The 27347-nt window shown below is 42.6% G+C and overlaps 1 protein-coding gene across 1 annotated transcript in view; it reads left to right on the forward strand.

Moving 5' to 3' along the window:
* slc18a2 (solute carrier family 18 member 2) overlaps positions 1–27347 on the forward strand; it is a 156574-nt gene that overhangs the window by 79038 nt on the left and 50189 nt on the right. The window contains exons 9-11 of the mRNA XM_036130650.1: positions 1163–1223; positions 6373–6468; positions 14170–14248. Coding sequence (XP_035986543.1) covers positions 1163–1223; positions 6373–6468; positions 14170–14248 — 236 coding nt within the window. The remainder of the gene's footprint in view (positions 1–1162; positions 1224–6372; positions 6469–14169; positions 14249–27347) is intronic.

The following is a 27347-nucleotide window of genomic DNA, read 5'->3' on the forward strand; positions in this document are numbered from 1 at the left end:
TTATCAGTTGAAGGGTCTCTAATTTTGGTAATGGAGTCCTTCAATTGCTACTTTGGGAGGCACCTTGCCAGTATTCTTGTGGTTTTAGAGCCAGACTTGTGATAGAGCCAGTCTGTTTGGAAAATCTTAATTTATTTCTCTATCTCCTCATCAAACTGTTATTTGTTCGGTCAGTTCTTGATCATGGGTCCTTTCTTGTTGTTTCAGTTTTAAACTCCTAGTGTTTTTTTCAACTCATCCTATTTTAATTGTTTTGTCTTCTTCAAATAGGCAGTTCTTGAAATGAATCTGCCTCTCATTACTGCTTTAAGTGTAGTGCAAACTAGAGCAGGTTTACTTGACTATTGTTATTATCCTCTACACAATTCTGCTGTTTCCATCTTAATGTCATTTATTGTGGTTTCCTTGTTGATAATGCTTATATTTAAACACCATAAAGTCATTTTTGGGTAATTTGATAAGTGAATAGACAAATAAACAATATTGTTGTCAGAAACATTAGATGTTCCAATTTTGCATTCCTTAACCCTAAACCTGTCATCAAAAAGAAGACAATCCTGGAGTGGACTTTTATGTGTGAGAGAATAATGGGTAAAATCTCACTCTTTAATGTGGAAATCCCTCCAGACGTCAAACATGCTCATCTCTCTAATTAAAATATTAAGATCTTTTGGCCTTCCAGTATTTTGATTTTGGAGCTGGTTGTATCCATGGGATAACTTAGGATTGTATTTCAATCTCCTGCACAAACTACAATCCCCTCACTTAATGTGATTATTGTATCAAAAGTTTTACATTAACTGCTGTTTGATTTCATTGGTGTTATATTGAAAAAAATCAGAAGCGTGTTCTCTCCTGTCTGAATTTGTTGTTTTTGTATATTTCTTCTTTTATTCTTTAGAATACCAGAATTTGTACCTTATATTTTGTTTGTCCCATTACATCACTTTTAAATTATACATTGTTATAAGTTACTCAGTATTTGAATAGCCTTCCTACCGAATACTTTTTTACTCCTGAGTAATTTGAAAGTTGGCTACTTTTACTTGAGTAAAAATATATTCAAGTAGTGCTACTCTTACTTGAGTACAGTATTTGTCTACTCTACCACCTTTTTATATACATTGTATTTCACTCTCTGTATTTTGCTTATTTCACACAGAGCCAGAAGGGAACCCCATTGTTAACACTCATGAAGGATCCGTACATTCTACTCGCAGCTGGTAAGATAACAGTCTCAGCAGGCTTTAAAGGAGAAGTCAAAATCAGAATTCAAACTGCTGAAAGTACTTTAAATATAAAACTACTACATACTGTGCAATAAATTACACGTTTTTTTAATTAAGAATAATTTTCATTTAATCATGTTTATGTGGAGGAATCCATCTTGGTCAAGAATAGTACTGTCACCTCCCATTTTGTGACGTCACTCAGCGGACCCGCTGTTGAGCAACAACGCACTATTTTCCAAGATGGCAACGACTGGTGCTCTGTACGAAACAGAGAGTGATGAAGTACTTAGTGACAGTGATGGGAGTTCCGTGGATCTATCATCATCTGATAGCGATATGGATTTTTTAGAAGAGTTTCTTAACAGAAACCAGACTTTTGACGGAATCCAGCCGTACCTATTTCCAGTGCAAACTCAGTCAGGCCCCCCAAGATATATACGCGCGTGTGTGTGTGTGTGTGCGCGCGCGCGCTCCGCCGCAGCACGGCTTTACCGGCGCTGTGGCGGAGGAGAGATCGCGCTGAAATGACTTGAGTCATATTTGCCCCCTAGTAAATAAGGCAGGTGGTCATTATTGTATAAATATTAAAATATAAAAGCATTCCAGCACATGCTGGGGCGGAGGGGCGGAAGGATACCACATCATATGTGATATCCCTCCGCCCCTCTGGTCGGTAACCATCCCTGCAAATTCTAAATTAAAAATTCTAAATTAAAAAATAACTCGCTCTCATGTCATGTTCAAAACATTCTTCTTCGAAATGGTCGCTGCATATATGACGTGTTTTTTCTCTGGTCAGAAGTTAGATGGCAAATCTGCTCTCTTCAAGTTGGCAACCCAGCGATGAGCCCGGTGGCTCATGAATCAGAAAGTTGAAATAAGCAATGTTTTTTCTACTTTTACCAGTTGTGTTGGAACATCCAATGGCCATGCACGTGGGCATTGTTGCTGTAACAATAGCTCTTGCGAATGTCAGTGGTGAAGTCCTCTGGAAATCCGAAAAAATTGTTGATGATCGCAGCTGTGTAGAACGGTTCCTATTGACTTTGCTTGGAAAGAGCAGAGAAATGCTGTCGCCGCTCCGCTTTTCCACATCGCAGGATGTGATGTCAGACGGCCCTTACTGCCCAAATATGGGCAGTGATGGCCGCCCCCATACACAGTGATCCAGACGATCACTGTGTATGGGGATTTTATGGGGATTTTATGTTTTTATTTTCTTATTGATTAAAGATAAGGTTAACCACAAACGTATTAGTTTTAATTATAGCTAATGGTCCCCTGATTTTTCCTTGTTGACCGGACTTCCCCTTTAAGGAAGTCTGTTTAATAGTGTTGGAGAAGCTCCCCATCCCCGGACTCCTCCCTCTGCCTGCGCCATCACGCCGCCACACATGTAGGTCCTTGGGGAGGGGGCGTTACTGGAGGTTGCCACTTTCTGGTGACGTCCCTTTCCCCAATTTTATCATGCATTTTAGACACTTTCACTCCAAACAATTTCACAACGCACACTCATGTAGGCCATGGTATGGGAGGGGGGGGAGACGTCTGGGGGGAGGGGGGGTCTTATGTTGTGTGAGCCTCACCTCGGACGGCTCCCTTCACCTCCTCTAGCACTTACACATTGAGGGTTCTGGGCAGTTGCTTGGAGGGGGTGCGCTGGCACCAGCTTCCTTCCAGAGGGGGGGTGGGCTGTGCCGTGCACCCTCTTCGGCGCTCTCAGTTTTTAAACACACTTGAGAACAACATGCAACAACACAACATCTGAGCGGGCGTAGGGAGGATCGGGGTCTTTTGCACACCCCCGTTCTCCGTTGGCGGCAAGGAGTCTGGGGCCTAGAGGAGGTACGGGCCACTGTATCCGGCGTCTTGGCGGGGGGCTGCTATGGGTAGTCAGCGGCTTGCCAGGTCTGAGGCTGACGCCTCCGCTCCCCCCAGGAGGGGTGGGGGGCAGGGGTGGCTAGGGTAAGGTGGGGGAGGGAGGGGGTTTATTAGGTATTTAGGGGGTGAGGGGGGTTCTGGCTGGGTGGCCCGTACGCGTCTTGTTGGCCCCCCCTCTTTGGGGGGCCTGGTCGGTGGGCATCTGGTCCGGGGCGGGGCCGGGCACAAGCAGTCGTGTAGTTGATTTGGGGTGACCCCCCCCTCTTGTGAGTGTTGGATGCGAGTGTTATGTGGGAATGTGTGTACAGCGTCCTTTTTTTTTGTACGTCTGTGTGTGGTGAGTGGGGCACTAGGGAGGGATGGTGTGAAAGAGTTTTTTTTGTTTGTTTTTTCCAGGTATGGGTCCGGTCCGCTCCCTCTCCCAAGAACATCTCAAGTCTCCGCTAGGTGCGGAGCCCATCCCCCCACGTCCTGCCCTCCTCCGCCGCGCCTTGGCCCTCTGGCGCATTGGTGGGCCTCGGGTTTGGGGCGGGTTCCCGGGTGTGTGCCGGCCCACTCCCGGCGGCTGCTTCGCGGGGCCTGGCCCCCCGGGGGGCGGCCAGGGCCCCCGCCTCGGGGGCGGGGTGCCCCTGGCCCTCAGGGCCCATGGCCGGGACCACTTCAGCGGGGCTGGCTGCCGGCGGAGCCCACGGGCTCGTCCCCGCAGCTCTTGGGGGTGTCGGCATTGCGGGGGCTGGGGGATTTCCTCGGGGTTGTCTCTCCTCTTTAGGGGCCCCTTTGGGAGTCCGGGGTTATGGGTCCCCGGACTCCTGCCTCTGTGCTCGGGGAAGGCGGGCCTTTGGTTCTCCACAACCCCTATCGAGCTATTTCCTTCTGGATAATTTTCACATAAACTAGTGCACTCTCACAAAGTCCCACAGGTGCAGGGTTCCAGGTATTAAGTGTTCACTTATATACAGAAAGGCTGTAATTTATTTATTTATGTTCTTTCACTTTCTTTTTTCAGGTTTCACTTTACACATGTCAGCTTAAATAATAATAATACATATGATTTAGCAATGGCATCTAGGTGTTATTCAATTGTATCTGTTGCTTTATGTCTGTTGGTTGTGCTGTTCTTTTTGCATCTCTCTTTCCAGGTGATGGAGCAGATGAAGAACATTTTATCACTCTCTCTCTTTTATCTCTTCTTTCTTTCACCGCTTCTCTTTCTTTCTTTTTTTCTCTCTCTTCTTGTTCTTCCTTTACTCTCCCATTGTAGTGTCCATATAATTTGAAATTCTCCCTGCAGGAATCACAATAAAGCTATTTACATGCATAAATCAAGCGGAGCACTATGGTGAAAGCTGTTCGCTCCACTTGTAAAAGCAAAATCTGTCGAGCTCTATCTGGCATTGAGACATCAATTCCTATTGCCACATTGCTAGACAGGACACTGGGGAAAAAAATAAAAAAAATAGTGTTGGAGAAAGAAGAGGAAGACTAACTGACAAATTGACTCAGATGTTGGTCAAGTGGAAACTTTACCAAGCAAAAAGAAAAAAAAAAGCTGCTTGGTTCAAATCATGAATTCAAATGATATTGAGAATCCAGAGCTTGATGCTAAAAGGTCATAAAAAGAAGAGCCACAGGCATTATGCATAACAAAATAATTATGGGCATGTTCTGGGTGGGCAAATGGGAATGGGTAATATAAATTTTTTATCTACTGTTTGAACATTTGAATACAGAATAAATCTAAAACAGTTTGATTAAAGCGTTTCTACCATCTATGCAATTTGCAAGAATGTTTTTATGTATAACGTCTTTGTAGCAACTGTACTGGCTTTCTCTTTTTGGATTTACCCTTCACGTTTCTGTTTATCTTTTATATCCATTTTCAAGGACAGCACCCAGAGACAGAGAAAACTTTATGGCTATGACTAACTACCGCACATTTTTACTTCATTCTGAATATTTGCAGTAACAAGCAGACACAATTAACAAACAAAATCAACAAAGTAAGAAACAGCAGAAATAACGGTCAAATTAAACAAAACAATAAAAAAATGCATACACTTTCTATTTTTTATTAAATTAAGCTTCTTGAATAAAATTACATTTAGTATTTCCTTCAGTAATGACCAGCATTAGAGATCTGTTTAAAGGCATACTATGCAACATTTTTCAGTTAATTAATGTGTTCCATACAGTTTTTGGATGATTAAATTAGTCATTTCAGGTCGAACAAAGGTTTTCTCGGCCGCCCTGGGGGTCTGTGGGGGAAATACCGCACTTGCAATTGCAAGAGCCCTCGGCCCGCACCTACAGGCTCAGAAGTCTCGTGCAAGACTGCGAGAGTTGGTCTTGCTTTATGGCATTGATGTGTTTTTGCCCTGCCATTCACTATATGCACGCGCAAAAGCAACAACAAAGAACCGCGTGTTAACGTCAAATAAACATGCAAGCATATCAAGTTTATTATTATTATTTATTTATTTATTTATTTATTTATTTATTTATTATTTTATTTTTTTATTTTTTTGTTTTGAATGTTGGCGAGGCGGTAGCGTGAGTTTGGCGATAGAGCTGCGGGAAACCCTGATGTTCATACTTTCACTGTGTTAGTCATTGTTTGTACTGCCGTTTTTTTCGACTTTTCGTTGCGTTCGCCTGTCTGCTAAGCTCAAAACAACCGCGCCTGGCTTGACGGAGAAACCAGAACAGCTGAGCATCTTTATGACAGTGCACTTTTACTTTCGCCCTCTGGGGGGAGCCTCGCTGGAAAATCAACCCCTGTTGTATAGTATACCTTTAAATACTTTAAAAAGTCTGATTTCATATTAGTGGCTTAATGACTCATCTACTGAATTTCCTAAAGTAAGAGCATAAAAAATTCCAAAGTAAAATTATGTAATGTTTTAGAATGAACACCTATATAACTACTAAATGAACATGTTTTGTTCTTGATAAAAAATGTGTTTAAATGTCTGATTTTGTTGACGTTGGATCACTTCTTAATCTTTTGACATACTCCAATAAACCACTATTTTAATAAGAATTAGTGAAATTCATCTCATTATAACTATTCATGGTGGTAACTCAGTTCTTCTGGTATAGTGATGTTAAAGTTGTTTCTGACTATAAAACAGCTGGCTGAGGTTGTTCATGTTTCTCTGTGAAATGGGTTGTTGACTAGGGGAAAAACGCATTAGAACCACATAACAAAAATAAACCATCATTGACACTGTATGTAGTTATCTTTCATTGTCATCCCCAGGTGCCATTTGCTTTGGAAATATGGCTATTGCCATGATGGAACCAACACTCCCAATCTGGATGATGGAGACCATGTGTGCTAGGAAATGGCAACTAGGTATTTAAAAAGCTTTGAACTGGGTGTAGAAAATACACAATGTGTTTACCATATGCTGTATAACCTCAGAAACAAAACTAGAAAAGAAACTCTGCATGTCTTGCTCTCTCTCTCTCTCTCTCTCTCTCTCTCTCTCTCTCTCTCTCTCTCTCTATATATATATATATATATATATATATATATATATATATATATATATATATATATATATATATTAATGTTGTTATTCCCTGTTTATTTATTTGATTCAGTTCAGTGTATTTATGTATAGCACCAATTCACAATGCATGTCGATTCAAGGCACTTTTACAAAGTCAATCAAATCATTCAGACATATTCCACTCAAATTTATTCCTAGTTATCAAGCAATGCTATCATCCATCCAACCATCCATCCATTTTCTCCCGCTTATCCGGGATCGCGTCACAGGGATAGCAGTCTCAGTAGTGAGGCCCAACCTTACCTCTCCACAGCCTCTTGGTCCAACTCCTCCAGGGGAACCCCAAGCTGTTCCCATTTCCAGCCGAGAAACATAGTCTCTCCAGTGTGCCTTGGGTCTTCCTCTGGGTCTCCTCCTGGTAGGACCTGCCCGCAATATCTCACAAGGGAGGCATCCAGGAGGCCTCAAAACCAGATGCCCAAGCCACCTCAACTGGCTCCTCTCGACGTGGAGAAGCAGCGGCTCTAATGTGAGTCCTCTCCGGATGACCAAGCGTCTCACCTTATCTCTAAGGGAGAGCCCAGACACACTACAGAGAAAACTAATTTCAGCCGCTAGTATCCGCAATCTCGTTCTTTCGGTCACAACCCATATCTCATGACCATAGATGAGGGTGGGAGCATAGATTGACCGGTAAATCAAGAGCTTTGTCTTTTGACTCAGCTCTCTCTTCACCAACCAGTACAGCACCGTCTTCACTGCAGATGCAGCACCAATTCGCCTATCAATCTCCTGTTTCATCTTTCCTCATTCGTGAACAAGACCCCGAGATACTTAAACTCCTCCACTTGGGGAACGATATTCTTCCCGACCCAGAGAAGGCATGTTACCCTTTTCTAGCTCAGCCTAGTCACTCAGGGGATCCTGTGGGGGGGTACTCTGGGAGTATGGAGTACATGCCCATTTATTACGGGCTGTTAGGTCTCTGTATGACTGGTTTCAGAGCTTGGTCTGCATTCCCTGCAGTAAGTCGGAATTGTTTCCGGTGAGAGTTAGACTCTGCCAATGCAATGCAATCAAAAGGAAAACGAGAGTTCCGTTTGTAACTAAGGTTATATGAATTCCCGATGACTACCAGAGGACGGTGCCTAGCACATGGATATCTACATGTGCGCAGCTCAGAGGTCGAGAATATATACCAACAAAGTCACGCCATTGGTCATGACATGGGTGACATCAGTGGCAGTCTTATATACCCAACTCATCAAGCAATTGTTTCTTATGGAAATGTACTCGCAAGACTTTGACTGACGAGCAACTCTGGTGGTCATCCAGAATTCATAGAACCTTAGTTACATACCTAACTCTCATTCTATTTAATTTCTGACCGCTTAGCACCTGGATGACTTAATACCAACAAATTCATAAAGACTCCGTACCTATCACACATCAGCGGCCGACAGGGGAGGCAGACAACACCACTGAAGCCACTGCATGAGGAGTGGCCAATTTCACTCTGTAGAGGCAAGTGGGCAAAGGTACAAGACGAAGCCCACTTATCTGCAGTGCTGATGTCACTCAAAGGAACACAACCGACATGTTTGCAAATATTTATTCTGAACCATTTCTCTGCATTCACTGATACAAAAATGGCTCACTTTAAGAGTCAACGACACAGTCAAAGTGCTTTAGAAAAAACACAGGGGATATTTATAAAGGAATCTCCTCAACTTTTTGTGTGTGGCCAAAGACTGTGTCCTCTCCCTCCTCCTCACATGTCATCAGTGAAATAACGTGTCACCACTGGGTTGTTATGTGATAGGTCGTGTCATAGCATTGTGTCCAAGACAATCTAAAAGAGCATCCAGCTCCCAGAATAACTGACCATTCCACTCATACATCCCATCTCTAACAAAATGGACATATATCTGATGGACTGGCACGTAACCTTTACAGGTTGAAGACACCCAGATTTGTATACCTGTAAAATGGTCTCAACAACCCAATGTGAGATACATTGTTTTGACACAGCACAGCCCTTTCTGTAACCCGCCATAGCAAACAAACAGGATATCTGTTTCATGGATACCAGCTGTCACACTGATGTACTGCCTCAACATTCAATCAGAACACAAGGAAATGGAAGTAGATATTTCCGGACCAGATTGCGGACCAAACACAAGAGACCAGCTGGCTAACATGAAAGGCTGAAAGCCTTTTAGGTAAAAAGGATGGGTTGGGTAACCCTAGATGGATCCAAATTCCTCCACAAACAGTTCACAGCGACCAATAGGGAACTCACCAATCCACTTTGTGGAAGAAATTGTACGGGAGCAGTTTTAAACATACCCACTTAAGATCAGCACATTCAAATTGTGGGGGAGCATAGTTCTGCACACCCATCAGATGAACCACCCTGACTCTCTGAAGGCAAAGTAAAGCTCACAGGAGGAACTTCCAACCCTCCATCAGTGAGTGTGTGGACTTGTTGCTCTCCTCATGGTTTATGTGGTAGATTGTAGAGGTGTTGTGCGACTGGACAATAACATGTTTTCCTCTGAAGACAGGAGAGAAATGCTTGAGAGCAAATTGAAAAGCGCGTAGCTACAGCACATTTATGTGATCACTCCTCTGAGCTGTGTGGAACCACCATCCTGTAGTTCCACAAAGCTCCCCAGCCTGATTGTGCTACATCTGTAACAACCACTTCCCAGTGAGAGAATATGGAGCCTAAAAGAATGCCCCTGGATATGAAAGCCTTGGTTCCCCAGGGCTCGAGGTGCTATGAGCACTGGTCTGCAAGCTATATAAGCCTGTGTTGGTACCACTTGGGATTGAGGCCCAGGTTGTTGACCAATATCTGTAGGGGGGCGCAAGAACCGAAGCCCCAAAGGAACCACATCAACTGGAGGAACAGATTGTACAAAAGTCGCCCTGTGAGAGCAGGATATGAGACACACGAGAGGAGATAAATCACATTGGCCACCCTCTGTAGGCATGGGGAAGCCATGGTAACTGAGTTGATGCCAATGCCAATGAATGTCACTTGTTTACTGGGAATCAAATAATTCTTTGCAAAATTCACCTTGAGTCCTAATTGAAGAACATGGTCCAGGAGGATGGAGGTGTCTTTCTGTGCCTGTTCCTAAGTCACACTAGCCCAGGGGTCGGCAACCTTTACCACTGAAAGAGCCATTTGGACCCATTTCAGACAGTAAAGAAAACACTGGGAGCCACAAAATCCTTTTGAAATTTTAAATGAAATAACGCTGCACATAAGGGCTTTTTTGCAACAGAATGGACCCGCACCAGAACCAATACACCTCTGCGCTTGTACTTCTACTGTTGTTTTATGGAAATCATCAACTCTGCTAATGTCAGAGTTTTTATTTTGAATAAAGCTTGGTGCGAGTAAACGCACATCATGGTCGGATTATTTGATTTTCAGCCCATATAAATGGTTCATCCGGAATACCTTCTTTCCTTTTAATCCAAACACATTTTAATCACATCTGCGAAAGTGAACGAGCTCCTGTCATTAACCAGCTACCAGCTGCATTAGACGAGCTATCAGACGTTCAGGCGGCACCTGAGACTCAACTTCAGCCGCGCAGGACTCCGCTAACAGCCTCAAACCAAGCGCTGTTTGTTTTCCTCACTTTGAAAATGAACAAACGTCAGATATAGTAACGACTCTTACCCTGCTGCAGTGGCGGCTGGCCAGTAGGGGGCGCTCGGGCGCCGCCCCCTTTAAATCGTTTAGATAATAAATGATTTCTGAACTGCAAAGTACTTAGAAATGTATTTATTCATACTGTGTGTCCAATAGACATGTTAGAATTTATTAAAATAGTAAATACATAATTCTATTTAATTGCTCACATTGTGCACACTTCCTCCTTTCCTATGTGCAGGGCGCCGGTCTAATGGGAGTGAATGTAGGCGCAGCAACTTGGGCAAGCACGTGATCTGAGGCTGACTTTTAATTGGTTATCTAGGGTTTTGCATAGGGGCGCACTGCTCTGCGTCCCGGACACACCTATTCTGTTGTGTCATTACTGGTAGAGTGTCAGTACTGGCTAATTTTTTTAAAAACATTGTGTGATTGGACAATCCCCGATTCGACTCAGCGCAGCTGCAGTTCGTTAGGTTGATTCACGGTTATGCTTGCAAAGTTGAGTAGTTTCAAAATGAGAAAAAATTCTGTTTTGTCTTTACAAAAAAATGCTTTTACAAAGCGTTCACTTGAAGAAGAAAAAAAACAGGATAAAGGAGCTTGGACCGGATCGTCTTAATTTACAAATTCAGCAGCAGGCAAGTGATCTCTCCACTCCATGGTTGGATAAAGCAGTGTAGGTAGTAGTCAGCCAGTGAAGAAGCGTTGGATACTCAGTGTAGAAGACCATGAAAGGATTGCTGCAGAGGTGAGTTGTTGTGGAAAATCACTGTTACACTGGTTTATTGTAATGTTATTTAATATATTAGGAAGATGTGCTTTGTAGTTAGAAATACCTTTAGTTGTGTCTATGCTGTGTAGGTATGTTGATGTAATGTTTGTCAGCAAGATATTTTATTATTTAAGTTGTACTGAAGTTTATGGGTAATGGGGAATAAAACATTTGGTTACTGAATTTTGTATAATCTTGTCCCACAAAAATGCTGTAACACATTTCATAACACAGCCTTAAAAAATGGCAGCAAATGTTATTAAAATCAGGAAAACAATCTAGAAGAAGTCTTTTTAGAAACTGTCACGCTCTTGAAGATCCTCATCACCACACCCATGACCACAGCTGAAAGCTGAAAGGTGCTTTTCAACTCTGAAAAGAATCAAGACTTTTCTGAGAAACTCAATGACTCAGGACAGGCTGAATGCATTGGCCATGTTGTCAATGGAGAAAAGACTAGTCACAGAGATGACTGACTTTAACAATTAAGAATATAATTGAGAAATTTGCTGGGAAGAAGGAAAGGAGGGCAAAATTCATGTTCAAATAGTGCTATCTTTTAAGATTTGCTTTGTTTGTTTTTCATTTGTTTGTTTGTGTGCGCCCCCCTCAGTTTTTTTAGCACCAGCCGCCACTGCCCTGCTGTTTAGCTCTCTTCACCCTCATCAATGACTCCATGTTATTTTAGGTCACTGTGTTTGTCATTTGAAGAATTTACTAAAAAAAAAAGCAGCATTTGAAAATGCCGCCTCAACTCCGCCTCGCTGTGTTTATGTCACTGCAGCCAGTGAACTACCAGTTCTTCTTCTTCTTCTTGAGTTTGACGGTGGGCAAGATCTTTTCAGTGTGCATTACCACCACCAACTGGTGAGGAGGAGTGTTGGTCAGCCAGCATTGACGGCCAGCACTGCCTGTGGCTCTGCGACATAATTATTTTCAACACCTGAGCCGCATCAGAGCGATCAAAGAGCCGCATGCGGCTCCGGAGCCGCAGGTTGCCGACCCCTGCACTAGCCAGTCATCTAACTAGGGAAAGAGTCACAGTCCATGGGCCTGCAGCGGGGCCACACATCTGGTGAATGTATGAGGGGCAAGAGAGATGCAGAAAAGGAGCACCCTGAACTCGTACGCCCGTACCTTGAAAGCCAAGCTAATAAACTGTCTGTGACAAGGTGCCATTGGCACATGGAAATAGGTGTCCTTTAAGTTGACACTTGTGAACCAGTCGCCTTGCATGATTGTGTGAAGGACATCTACCGTACAAAGTGAAATCACAGCAACTTGAGATAGTGATTTAGATGTCTGAGATCAAGAATAGGAATTAAAACTGCCATGCTTCTTCAGAACAAGTAAATCGAATGGAACCCTCAGAACTGGCACTATAGCCCCTTTCTCCAGAGAACCCAAAATCTCCTACTTAAGGTCTGCAGACCTCACTGGTTAAGAAACAACTGTCATTGGCAATGATGTTAGAACTGAATACCGATTCAACCTCGCCCACGAGCAAGGTTGAAATCACCCAGTGGTCTGAAACTATGACCTCATGGTCTCAGAGTTGAGCTGGAGAAAAACAACTGGGGGCCAGATGTCCAGAGTAAGACCCGAACACCTCTGTTTCAACAGCCTCCAGAGGACCTAGGGGGCTGTGGAGCTTGGCAAAACCAACCCTTAGGAGCAGTCCTTTAGGCTCTCAAAGGGCAGGGCCACTGAGAGAGCCAACCTTCATCCATGAAAACACGTGCCGTTCCAGAAGTAGGTGGAGCTGCAGGTGTAGAGTGAAAGGTTGCAGCATGTCTAGGCTGAGGTTTGGAAGCCTGGTGCAGGTCAGCAAACTGTTGAAGAGACCTATTGGCTTCAACAGCATGTTGCAGGATCTGCAGGTCCAAACAGTTGACTTAGAAGGACTGACAGTGTGCTGTGTGTACTCAGACAGGGGAACTGCAGCTGCTACATCTGACGACTGGTCATAGTGAGGGTTAACATCAATCTGCCACACTCCTTGGACAAATATGTGAAAGTGCCTCCTTTAGCAATTGTGAGAGGGCAAGGGGTAAATAGGAGAAGGAGTTACCTAAATGACAAATCCGAGCTGCTGTCAAAGCTTTTGGAGAAGAATTCATCAGCGAATCTGTACTGGGTTCGTGGACAGCGGGCATCAGGCCGGGCAGCATCAACTGGAGCCACTACTAGGTTTGCACTAATACTGTCAACAGATGGCATATGGCTCAAACCATATTGAGCTGCATCATGCATAGAGCTAAGCGCTCTGCAATCCTGTGATAGATGAGTCGATGATTTAGGGTCTGCCCAGCATCAGTGAAGCACCTTAATGTACGGTTGTGAGGCTGGTACATTTAACTTAGGTTTCTGAGTGATCCTTAAAAAGGCACTTGAAATAGCGGATTCCACAGGCAGATTATCAATCCCAAGGTGTGATAAAACTAACAGAATAGCTTGCTTGACAAAGGATAGTCCAGGTTCAGACTCCAGCAGTGCGAGAGCCCATCACTGAGGGGTTTGGGGACCCCAGTCTACTATGCCGGTCCTCAATGTAGCTCATGTCATCAGTCCTGAACAAGGAGTCAGTTACAACAATAGATATGGCATCTTCCTTGCAGTGACCAACATCAGTGGGGCTGGTCTGTTCAGCTTCAACATAAACATAAACAGTGGGGCCAGTTATGGAGTCACTAGTTTGCAGACTCAGGAATAAGGATGGGGATGACTACTGACAGGACAGATATCCAGAAGACACCCTTCACACATAGGCTTGCCCTCCGTGTGAAGGGTGTGTGTGTGTGTGTGTGAGTGTGTGTGTGTGTGTGTGTGTATGCGCGTGTCCTTGTGCATACTTGCTACAATCTGTTCTATTATGTTTCTTCTTGCACTCTTGTATATGAAGTCTAGGTCAGATAAAGAAGATGAAAGGGGAACAGGATATTAAGGTGTCCCATTCTGGCAGGTAGAAAGGAGACTTTATTACAGACAATGCAAGATATACAGCAGCTCTATGTGAGACACTGATAAACATCTACTTATCTGTGAATTTCTACCCACACCTCTGTTCCCTTTGTGTTTCTGTCTGTGGCCCAGGCATTGCTTTCTTACCAGCTTCCATATCCTACCTTATTGGAACGAACATCTTTGGCTCGTTGGCACACAAGATGGGAAGGTAGGGAGGGAAATTGCCCTTATCTACTTTCCTCCAGTCTTCCTATGTGGATGTGATATCTGTTTCCGGTCCTATAAATGAGTTTCTGAGGTTTTAGCATTTGCATGGTCCCCATTGTTGAAGCCTTGACAGAGCAGGGCATCAATAAAGAAAATATATAGACTTTTCTTAAAAATGTATTTTGTTGTTTGGCAACTAAGCAATGCTGAACAAGAATCATAAACTGGCCAGTTTTACTGTAGCAACGTTCTGGAGAAATATAATAGGTCTGTGCTTTACATATTCACATAGTCACTTATTTTACCCAGCCTTTATTATATTCTTGGTGAATTGAACCCTACCCATTTTATGGTTCATCAAATTCATACCATCAGAGACAAGAAATTTAGAATTTGTAAAGAGATTAAAACATGTAAGTCAAACATCAATTTTAAGAGCAGATTAACTATCTAGATCTTAGAAATAAATATATAAAAGATAAGATGAGAAAATGTCTGCAGTATTTTTGCAGATCTTCAACAAAGCTTGAAAGAATGCATGTTCTTCATTAGTTGGTCTATTTTATTTGCATGTCTTTGGTTAGGCAAAATGTAAGGTGGATCTGGTTCCCTTGCAGGGTCAGGACAGATTTGCTCTACAGAAAAGGGATAATGCAATATACATCCTGTTACATAACTATTGATGCTCCGATAAACTGCATCTGGTTCAGGCAAAGACTTGGATAAGCCACAACCATTATAAAGAGACAACAATGAAAAAGCTCAACAACCCCAGTAATGATATCAATTAATTGATTAATAAACTAACAAAACATGATGAACTACATATATCTACTGCATCCAAGGCCATAACAGTATTGAATGTTACTCTTAATATCTTAGCTGCTGCATGTGGTCTTGTGTGTGTATGTAATTGTGTGGTTGTGCCTGTCTTTCTGTATATATGTTTTGTGCATGCGTCTGAGTTCTATATGCATCTGGATGTGTGTACCTGTGCAAACATAGAGCTGCCAGACCTTGATGCAGACCAAGACGAAGCGTGCCCATAACTATGGAGAGACATTTCATTCAAACTTAAACTTAAAAATAAATGAACACTGTTATTAATAAATTATCATTGAATATTCCATTAAATAAATAAATGTCCCTATGAAATAAAACAAAATATATATTTGAAATTTTTTATTTTGTCATCTGTTTATTTACATATTTTTTATTGCACAACATATTTAGTCATTTATTTATTTCAATTATCTATTTATTTCATTCAAGATTTATCCATTTATTTATGTATTTCAAGATATATTTATCTATTTATTTGAAGATGTTTTTGTTTCTTTATATTGTAACAAAATTTTATTTTGTGGCACTTTTATTTATTAAAGCTACTTTAAGTATTTCAGGTTCTCTTTACTTCATATTCTTATATTCAAATGATTTCACCCACTCCAAAGGAACTGCAGCACAAACGCTAAGTAGCTAACAAGTTACATAAGGCTGTGATCAGTGGCACCAGATTACTTTTGAGGTGGTGGTGGTGGTGGGGGGGGGTGTATTTGTCACCTTTCACTCTGTTTGTAGCACTTTGACTGTCAAGTGCACATGTTAATTTTTGTCACGCAGTAATTTTCATGTGTAAGCTTTTAATCACAATCATGAGAGCAAGTCGAACGGCAACTTACAACAAAAACCTTTTTTGAAATGGAAATACTTTATGCAACGATCTGTGATGCTCTTGAATATAAAGGCACTCCTTTTTCACAGAAAGGAGTGGAAAGGTATTTATCTGTGTTTATCAGAGGTAAAGTGCGTTATTGGTAAAATAAATAGCTTCTCCCTGTATGATGGTCTCTCAATGATGCTGTTCACACATCAGCAGTGCTGGCAATGTGAAACCTGTCATTGTCATCCAAGTCATTTATTAGGAATGATGGTCAATAATAAAAGCAACTGCCTTATAAATATGTGACAAACATGAAAAATATACACTGGTCCAAGGACACAGGTTGGCGTTGCGGTGCAGAAACAAGCTTGCGGTGTAACCCTGTGTTCTTACATGGGACAAAGTGAGTAAACTATTCATATCATGCATACCCGCATGCACTATGCGTAGCCTACTGGATTTTGCTTTAATTTAAAAAATATTGTAATATAATTATGTGAATTATTGATTTTACAAAATCAAATGAAGAAAAGTTAAATTCAATTCAATTTTATTTTATTTATATGGCGCCAATTAGCAACATGTCATCTCAAGGCACGTTACAAATGAAATTCAATCAAATCATACAGATTGGTCAAAAAGTTTCCTATCTAAGGAAACTCAGCAGATGGCTTTGAGTCTTGACAAGCAGCATTCACTGGGAACACTAGTAGAGTTGAAGTGGGAACACTAGTATCCGGGTAGGGGACCTCGAGCCCAGCTGGGTGAGTAAGAGGGGGAGCGCCAGAGCAGAATCTGAGCCTTGTGATACTGGTGAACCTTCTGGGACGGAACGTCAAGGCAGGTAAGTGCATCCAGCACAAAAACTATGACAAAAACAGGAGAGTCAACATTAGTCAGAGTTGTATGTACAAGACTCACGAACAGGTTTCCAAGGCTTGATCAGAGGCCATGTCGTACCACGACTGGTTTAAGGCTCTGGCGTCTTCCATCTGTCAGTGCCTTGCTTAAAAAGCCAGAAGAAGCCGCCTCCAACGAGCTGCAGGTGTGGACCGCACCCCCACAACCAACTAGACACACCTGAGGAGCAGAGTTAGAGCAGGCACATACAGAGAACCCTGACAGATCCAGGTTTTCTTTCTATGTTATATGGTAATAGCAGATGATCTGCCTCCCCTGGATGAGGCACAGTAGCATAGCAATAGCAGCATAACTACAGAAATAGCTCAAGGTAACCAAAGCCAGTAGACAGTAGAAGAAGAAAAAGACAGAAGTATCAATGCTTACTGTTAAATATAAAGCTCACAAGAACGGAACATGCTGCCTTGACAATTCTACGAGTTGCTCCTCCATAGTTTGACTCCATATCACACTTACCGCCATCATGCTTCTTTCCACTCCTGTGTTTTCGTCTGGAAAAAAGAAGAAATAGAATTCCCTTGTTGGCACATGCACATGCGAGGTTGGGGAAAATCGGCTCGTAGACGCTCGTAACACCGTTTCAACAGCAGAATGCGCTCACGATCACTCACGAGGGCTGACTGAATTTCAAAAATGTTTCATTTTCATCCCTAGTTCGATTCCTGTTCGGGAGGTGGTCGTGAGAGGGTAATCGGCCCTCTTACCCCCTGTATACTACACGACGCAGGAGGTACGATCCCACTGAAACTCAGGCCGATCCAAAAACTTCTTGCACGACCGATTCTTCGGTCGTGGAAGACCCAGATCTCTTGTTGTCAACCTCCTCCAATTTGACACAAAAGAACTAGTCCTCAAGAAAGCCTGGCAGAAACTTCTAAAGATAAATGGAAATCCAATATTCTTTGACCACGACTATGCCTATGATGTGGTACAAAAATGCAAAGCTTACAGAGGTATAAAGAAGATCCTAACGGAGAATGCAGTCAAGTTTCAGACACCGCTGACCAACATCAAAATCCAAGACCTACTGCAACTCTGGAGAGGCAGCGGGTGAGATGCGGAGAAGAGGGATCAAGGTGCCGATCGGCAGCATCAAGCAGAAGGACTACACCATGAAGAGACGGATTCAAAGGGTTTTTCCGTGGACGCTCACCTCCAAGGCATCTGACACACTGAGCAGTGCGGGCCAAAGAGTGAAGGAGGCTGCAGGAGTTTCGGAGATGAGGGCGAAAAGTACCAAATGGGAGGTATCTGCTTTTATATAAGAAGCTTTTGTTTTTCGACTATACCCTTGATTGAGTAATAGGGTGGAACATAAAGTTACGATAAAGCCATTTTAATACCGCTGTATATTTGAGTTTACCTATTTTCACAATTTTACACAGAGGCAATTTAATTCATACTTATCACACGTGATCAAATGAACACTAGCTACCAAAAAAGAAATGTACTAGCTACCAAAAATGAAAAGGAAAAAAGAGCACCAGCAGACAGCTGTGATGGACTCAGGAAGGTGGATTTATGGTTTAAGCAGACAGACATGCGACAATCTAAAAAAAACATAAAGCTAATATTTTTGTGACACATCTGGAAATGACCACAGCGCCGTTTTCTTTCTCATAACGTGTTATATTGAGTGATCAATCGAGTTTTAACCGACATAGCAATCCCTGATGATCGCACTAACAAGTGTTACATTTTCAGGTTTTTCACACTAACTGAACGATAATGTAACGACACCATTCCTATATTTCGTTAAGAAAAGTAAAACATCTTCATTTCCACGCCGAATAGGTTGGAAATAAGGCGGAGTTGAGATTCATTCATTCTTCCAGTTGAATGCGCTCCCGATACAGGGGATACAAATTCTGGTGGGGATAAGTCGTTCGGCACGACAACCCCTGTGCTATTCTAGCGCAGCAGGTCTTAGTGATTTCACTGTAAATTGGGCAAAAGTCTGGACTATTTCTGCCCTGTGATGGACTGGCGACCTGTCCAGTTTATACAACGCCTCTCGCCCATTGACAGCTGGAGATAGACACCGGCACCTCGCGAACCCTGCGGGGATAAGCGTGTTAGAAAACGAATGATGGATGTTCTGGGCTATTTTTTTCTTGCCATCAAGATCTTTGCCAGCTGGCACCAGAAAATGCTATTATTGGGCTTTCTTCGTCTGGAAACAAATCCATACAAACATCTTACGAGTGCAGCCATGATGACGTAGTAAACTCGCTCAGCTGACAATAAAGCGATCTGATTGGCTGAGCAGCAAAAATCGAATCACGTGACCTCTTGGACCGGAGTGCCACAGTTTAGATTTTTTATCGGCTATAACTTATTAATGTGCACTATGAAGGAGGCTCTAAATTAACTAAATTCCTAGCCAGTCGATTGAGAAACAAACAAAAACGCAATACTATCAATAAAATCAGAGGTCCTACCTCCAGAACATGAGTGTACAAACCGGAGGAAATTGAAAAGGCCTTTGAAGACTATTACTCAAACTTGTACTCTCAACCAGAATTAGCATATAAGTAATAAAACATAAAATATAAGTAATAAAACATTCTTAAATGTCAAGGGGGAGTGATGGCCTAGTGGTTAGAGCAGCGCGCTAGCGCTCTGAGAAGGTTGCAAGTAACCGGTTCAGTCCCCACAGCCTGCACTCTGGGTCCCTGAGCAAGACCCTAAACCCGAGATTGCTCCCCAGGCGCCGCACACTGCGCCCCAAGGGGATGGGTTAAAATGCAAAAGTGAATTTCTCCGTTGTGAGATCAAGGATGTTCAATTATTATTATTATTAAACACACTGGATCTTTCAAGTATAGGAAAATCACAATATTCTATATTGTGTGCACAGATTACAGAAAAGAAATCCGAATATATAATAAAAAGAATGAATTCGAACAAAACTCCAGGAACTGATGGATATCCTATAGAATGGTATAGGGTATTTAAGAAAGAGCTGTGTCCTATGATGCTAGCATCCTTTAATCAAACACTGAAGAAAGGTATCCTACCTCCTTCATGGAGAGAGGCTGTAATTACTGTAATTCATAAGGAGGGCAAAGACAGGGGGCATTGTGAGAGTTATAGACCGATATCAATATTAAACTGAGACGACAAAATATATCAAATAGAATCCAGACATTTATTTCAAAACTTGTAGATCAAGATCAATCAGGCTTCATTAGAGGGCACCAAACTCAAGACAGTATCAGAAGACCTCTCCTTATAATAGAAGAAATACAGAAAAGAAACGAAAGTGCTATTTTTTTAAGTTTAGATGTGGAAAAAGCTTTCAATTCTGTTAGCTGGCGATTGCTTTATCTCTGCTTAGAAAGTTTTGGATTCAACTCACAATCAATGAACTGTATTAAAACATTATATCAAGACCCAAAAGAGAGAGTTAAGATAAATGGTAGTCTCATAAATTAGTTTAGGTTGAAAAGATCTGCGAGGCAAGGTTGCTGCTTGTCTTCCACCTTGCTTGCCATTTTTTTGAGCCACTGGCCCAGGCAGTTAGACAAGAGAACAAGAAATAGAAGGAACTAAAATTAGAGAAGCAGAAAACAAAATTAGATTTTTCACAGATGACGTACTAATATACTTAAGGCAACAGAAAAATGTTCACCTAAATTAATAGCTTTATTAAACTATTATGGACACCTTTCAGGTTATAAATTGAATATTGAGAAAACTCAGGTGCTCCCCTTTAATTATAGCCTCACTCCATTTATTATGCAGCAATATAAATTCAAGTGGAATAAAAAGTCAAATACTTAGGAATCCAAATTACAAATAACTTCATTAAGTTGTATTAAACTAATTATAGATCTTTAAGTACACAAATATCCCAAGACATGGAGAGATGAGCATGTTAGCACTTTTGCCTCATAGCAAGAAAGTCCCAGGTTTGAGACCTGGGCTCAGCAGGGGCCCTATCTGTGTTGAGTTTGCATGTTCTCCCCATGTCTGCGTAGGTTTACTCTGGGCGTTCTGGTTTCCCCTATCACTCAAGATATGCTGGTCAGGTCGGCCATTATTGGCGGTGCACTCAGTCGCAACAGCTCACGCTAACACTCCATCTGATCTACGAAACTTGATTGTATGTATAATGACAAATAAAAGCATCTTATCTTCCTTTGCTAGATTTACAATCTAGAATTGAAACTATCAAGATGAATGTGGTGCCTAGAATCCTATACTTATTTCTTGTCTTTGCCAGTGCCAATACCAAGTTGTAATGACCGGAAACAGAGGATCCAGAATTCAGCCAGACAAGATCAGATAGCGATATATATTTATTTGAGATGTAAAATGCTGCAGGTCGAGGATGAATCACCAGCGTCTGGGACAGGAACCACTGGAATTGGAGACAACAGGTTAGTGACCAGAAAGAGACTTTGGGAGATGTTACATCCACTGAAACTTCAGTCACTAACCTTCTTACAATCCAGAAACAAGCTTAGAAGGCAAGTGAAGGCTTCTGTTGGAGGGTGACGTCGCTGGTGACGCCCAATGTGATGCAGAGTCCAATCAGGGCAGATTGAAGGATCTTGCTTATGGGTCTGGTAGGTCCCATAACCGGTGGTCAAAGGACAGGCACAGGGTCAGAACCGTGATGGCAGAGACAGGCAGGATGGTCAGAGTGAATAACCAGAGTCCGAAGTCCAAGGCAGATCTAGAGCCAGGTGATTGGAGATGCAGGGAAAATCCAAAACAAAATTCGTGGGCAGAGTCCAACCCTACTCGAGCTGTGTGGAGAGCAGGATGTGGGTCATGCACATATCTTCTGGCAGTGTCACAACTTGTCACAATTTTGGGAAGATGTTGGGAAAGAAATTGAGAAGATATTGGGGTACAGCACCCCAAGAACAATACTGAGATTATATTTTGGTTATGTAATGGGAGCAGGGATTTAGAAAAAAGATATTTACCCATTTAAAATTTTGTTGGCAGCAGCAAAAAAAGCCATCACACGCAAATGGTACAAACAAGAATCCCCTACAGTTAAAAACTGGATTGACATTATTGAATAAATTCAGCGCATGGAAAGACTTACTTTTATAATAAGGTTGCAACAAGCAAAATATAAAGATGTTTGGAAAAAATGGACATTGTATATTAATGTTAACTGACCACCTGTTCTGTGAATGTTGTTTTGTTTGTTATAATTTGTATCTTTAAAAACAATAAAATACAAGTAAAAAAAGAACCTAAGGTGGTGTATATGATGTGTCTGGGCACATCCGGGCGGTGTCACCATTAGCTTGGTGAGTTAATCTTAAGTTACACAAAACACCATTAAAATAGACAATGTTCCCTATTAATGGTGTATTAACGCTTGTAGCACTATCAAATGACGGCGGAGCTAAAAACAAGCATTATAGGGGAGTGGTGGCCTAGTGGTTAGAGCACAGACCTTCAGTCAGAATCAGGCAAGTTTATTGCCAAGTAGGTTTGCACTTACAAGGAATTTGACTTGGTGTTGATGGTGCAGACAAAATAGATATATATATACAAAGCAATATACACAGTAGACTGTGCGTTAGTGTAACGCAGCCTCCTGCCAGAGGAAGGTGTCTGAAATAGTCTGTGACTGGGGTGAGAGGGATCAGCCACAATCTTCCCTGCACGCCTCAGAGTCCTGGAGGCGTACAGGTCCTGGAGAGATGGAAGATTGCAGCCAATCACCGTCTCTGCAGACCAGATGACACGCTGCAGTTTGTCCTTGGCGGAGGCACCAGCGTACCAGATGGTGATGGAGGAGGTGAGGATGTACTCAATGATGGAGGAGTAGAACTGCACCATCATTGTCCTTGGCAGGTTGAATTTCTTCAGCTGCCGCAGGAAGTACATCCTCTGCTGGGCTGTCTTGGTGAGGGAGTTGATGTTCAGCTCCCACTTTAGCTCCTGTGAGATGATAGTTCCCAGTAAGTGAAAGACTCCACAGTGTCAACTGTGGAGTCACAGAGGGTGATGGGGGTAGCTGGGGCTGAGTTCTTCCTGAAGTCCACAACCATCTCCACTCTTTTTACAGCGTTGAGCTCCAGGTTGTTCTCCCTGCACCAGGTCGCCAGATGGTCAGCCTCCCACCTGTAGGCGGACTCGTCACCATCAGAGATAAGTCCGATGAGAGTGGTGTCGTCCGCAAACTTCAGAAGCTTGACAGACTGGTGACTGGAGGTGCATTGTGTTTAAACCAGCCATAGTTATGTTTACTAGGGTTAGTAATAAGTTATTAAGGATTTTAATAGCGACTAATGCTAGCGGACATTTGGGGTTAAGCTAAGTAATTTTGGCTATATTTTGGTGTAATTAGCAGACTGAACAACATAAATATTAATGTCCTATCAGTGTTGAAAACCCTTATAGAAATAAAGTTTGTCATAACCAGAAAACAAACCCGAAACACATCAGAATAGCATTATTTCGAAACTAGCTTAGCCTGTGAACTCCAAGTCTTAACCTCAGTCAAACTGTAAAACACAGTAAGACACATTAAAAGTAAACCATTTTAAATGGTTAATCCCATCCTGACTTTCCCTATGATCTCTTCCAAACCTCTGCCTTTGTGGTTGACTTGGGGAATCTTGTTGTGATGCAGTTCGATTTGGCAAGCATGCACCTCTCACTCCTTGTGAATCCTGGCCCAGGATGAGATCTTTCTGGATCTCCGGTGGGCTGCACTCGCCCTGTGGAACTTGGGAATCTGAAGGGTTTCCTTAGGCTTCTTGTGGGGGCCTCTGCACAGTTTGCAGCGAGAACAACTTTCAGGTCTGCTTTTCTCTTGCAAAGCTGAGGAAAGATTACAAACAGCCTATTTCCATGGGGGTCGGCTACTTAGGCTGCAATGTTAAAGAAGGTAGGCTGCACTTAGCTCTATATCCAGCTTGAAAACATGTTTAGGGTCCTCTCTGGTGCTGCTGACGAACAGCGGATGAAATAGAGCAATTGGGCCAGGTAGCTGGGTCTTGTTGTTTCAGTAGGCACCCTGCTGTAAGGAGCAGTCCCTTGATGCATGCAGCCTCTTACAGCATCAGAAACGTTTGTTAACCTCTCGACTGTGGCAAATAAGGTATGAGCATTATTAATGTTTTTGCTGATGATTTTGGAGGACAAAGATTCCCTTAAATGTTTCAGTTTTTAATTAATATTTTCATATAGTCTCTCTTTATAGAGTGAACCTTTAGCCCACTCTTTTGCCGCCTTCATTCAGCTTTTCGATACTCCCTTTTTTCACTTCTGATTATTGGAGCACTTCTCCACAGAGATATTTTCTTCCCATAAAAAACTTCACTTTAATTTTCACAATGGAGTCAATGATTTCTTAAACTTAGAAAAGTAAACTTGGTTAAAGGTTTCAGTAGCACTGTCCTTAAATATGTGGTTTCTTAAAATGTCTCTTTGGCTAACTGAGTGATTGGAAATTAAGCTTTCAAAGATAACAGAAAAGTGGTCAAATAGGGCAACAACATTTGACCTTGGAAATGTTTAGACCCTTATTCAAGACACGGCCATGATCAAGTCCAGAATTTGTTTGTGTGTTGCCTGTTTAACATGTTGAGTTAAAATTTCTAGTGTCATATTACATTTTACACATCTGTCTTGAAGGTTGTCAATGTCAATGTTGAAGTCTCCCACAATAGTTAGACATTCGTAGCCAACACATATCACAGATAGTGGTGGCACCAGAGAATTAGGAGTTTTATGGGGCAAAAGGGGATCGGAGATCCGATTTAAGCCTGTTTGCTGTTAATCTGTGATAGTTCTTTGCATTTGTGTTCAATCTGACCCAATCTGTATAATATGATTGAATTTGACTTTGTAAAGTGCCTTGAGATGACATGTTTTATGAATTGGCGCTATATAAGTAAAATTTAATTGAATTGAAATTCAACTGCTATGGTTCATTTCTTTTTATTACTACACCTTTAAACAAACCAGAGCTGTATGTTTTTAATCAGGAAAGATCATGCGGTAGAGAAGAGGGAGGCTCACTTTTGAACTTACTGTATAGATGTGTTATTTTTTTCTATTTATTGCGCAAAACCTTTTTCTGTCTGGACTGGCTGGAGGAATGGTAAATGGACTGAACTTATGTAGCGCTTTTCCAGTCATGCCGACCACCCAAAGCGCTGTACACTATAGCCACATTCACCTAGTCACTCTCACTAACAAGCACACATTCATACACCGAGACGCAGCTCGGTAAGCAACCTGGGGTTAAGTGCCTTGCCCAGGGGCAAAGGGAAAGGGAAGCTGGAATCAAACCCACAACCCTCTGGTTGCCAGATGACTACTCAACCCATCAAGCGACAGTCAGAATGAAAAGTAATATGTTGATCTAAATGACCTTTTAATGTTTTTAGGTACTTCAGGAATAAATGCTTTGAATTTCAGCAAAACAAGTTCTATATAATTTTCACATCTTGACGCAAATCCACGAAGAAGCGCCCAGAGAGGATTCCCTTTTGTTTTCTATCATAGCCAGTGCTTTTAAGGTCACCTGTATATCAGATAAAAGTCCCCTTTACATATAAGATGACACTGCGCATGCAGCTGCATGCTGCAGTTTACCTACCGGCCCAACATCGGAGTAGAGGACGGCATCATCTACCTGCTGCAGCGGGCGCTCACCCACCTGGAGCGCTGTGAGAGTCATGTTCTTGACTTCTCCAGCGCTTTCAACACCATCAGACCGGTGCTGCTGAGGGAGAAGCTGGAGGACGCTGGGGTGGACAAACATCTGGCTGACTGGACCATCGACTACCTCACTGACCGCCCTCAGCACGTGTGGCTGCACGGCTGTCAGTCAGAGGTGGCAGTCGGCCCCCTAGAGCACCGTCCTGTCTCCATTTCTCTTCACCCTCTACACCTCGGACTTCACCTAAAACACGGACAGCTGCCACCTTCAGAAGTTCTCTGACGGCTCGGCCATTGTGGGCTGTGTGTCTGAGGGGAACGAGCTGGAGTACCGGTCGGTCATCATAAACTTTGTGGACTGGTGTGAGAAGAACCATCTGTGTTTAAACACCAGTAAGACCAAGGAGATGGTGATTGACTTCAGGAGAAGACCCCCACCTCACTCACCTGTGAACATCCAGGGGCAGGACATAGAAACTGTGAAGAGTTTCAAATATCTGGATGTTCACGTCAATAATAAACTGGACTGGACTCACAACAGCGACGCCCTGTATAAGAAGAGCCAGAGCCGCCTCCACCTCCTGAGGAGGCTGAGGTCCTTTGGAGTGAGCAGGCCTCTGCTAAAAACTTTTTATGACTCTGTGGTGGCCTCAGCCCTCCTCTACGCCGTCATCTGCTGGGCTCCTGGCAGCACAGAGCGGGACAGAAAGAGGCTGAATAAGCTGGTGGGGAAGGCCACTTCTTTCCTGGGCTGCACTCTGGACTCGGTGGAGGAAGTAGCTGAGAGGAGGGTGTTGTCCAAGTTCACATCCATCATGGACAACACCTTCCACCCCTTGCACCAGACTGTAGAGGAGCTGAGCAGCTCCTTTAGTGACAGACTTAGACACCCTGTCTGTAAAAAGGAGCGCTACTGCAGTTTATTCATCCCTGCTGCCATTAGACTTTACAATGCTGCAATATAACTGCAATAAGTTGTGCAATAACTAATGTACAATTACTATTTAATACCCTGTGCAATAACCTGTGCAATAATCCTGTTAAATAAGAGACTTCAGCTATTATAGTTATCTCACTACATCACTGTTGTTGTTTATCTGGTACCACTTTAATGCACGTCAAATCCGTATGTATATAAGTCACCTTAAATGTACATAAGTCATCTTAAATCTTTGCTTTATTTCCTTTTTTTCTCTCGATCCACTGTATATATATATATGGACGCACTGTATATACCTCATGCACCTTTTCCTCCTTTTGGCACCTTCTTTTGATTATTGAGCTGATGTGAAACTGGAATTTCTTCACTGTGAGATCATTAAAGCCTATCTTATCTTATCTTATCTTATCTTATCTCTACTCTGTTCCTCAGAGGACCCTGCTGATGCTTATTAGAGTACGCCTCAACCTCATTCCTTGCAGGGTGAATATACGAATTAAGAGTTTTATTGTCATTTTGTAACCATAATGAAAATTTTGATAATTTTTATAACTGATTAGCTGTAACTTATAATCAGCCCATTCTGGGTCAGCATTCAGGGCTTACTGCTAACCTCAGCCAGAGTTATGCCACCTCTTGCTGTATGCACACATGCACTCGGCTCCCCTCTTGCCTTCGCAGCTGCTCTGAAATGAGCAGTGTCCCTTTATTGTTGCCCAGTTCAAGTAACGAACAAGGCAGGCTGACAGTCCTGGGCTGCCAGTTCATCCCAGTCAGTGAGCAACCGCGCGTATTTGCACAGCTGCAGCGCCGAGTGTGTGTGCACAAAAAAAATATTATTCCAGCCTTCTTTTTCTTTTGACTCATTGTCACGTTATGGTGGAGCAGGTAGGTAATACCTACCACAGGTAGGTATAATAAAGCACT

Source organism: Fundulus heteroclitus, unplaced genomic scaffold (genome assembly GCF_011125445.2).
Source record: "Fundulus heteroclitus isolate FHET01 unplaced genomic scaffold, MU-UCD_Fhet_4.1 scaffold_37, whole genome shotgun sequence".
Classification (NCBI taxonomy): domain Eukaryota; kingdom Metazoa; phylum Chordata; class Actinopteri; order Cyprinodontiformes; family Fundulidae; genus Fundulus; species Fundulus heteroclitus.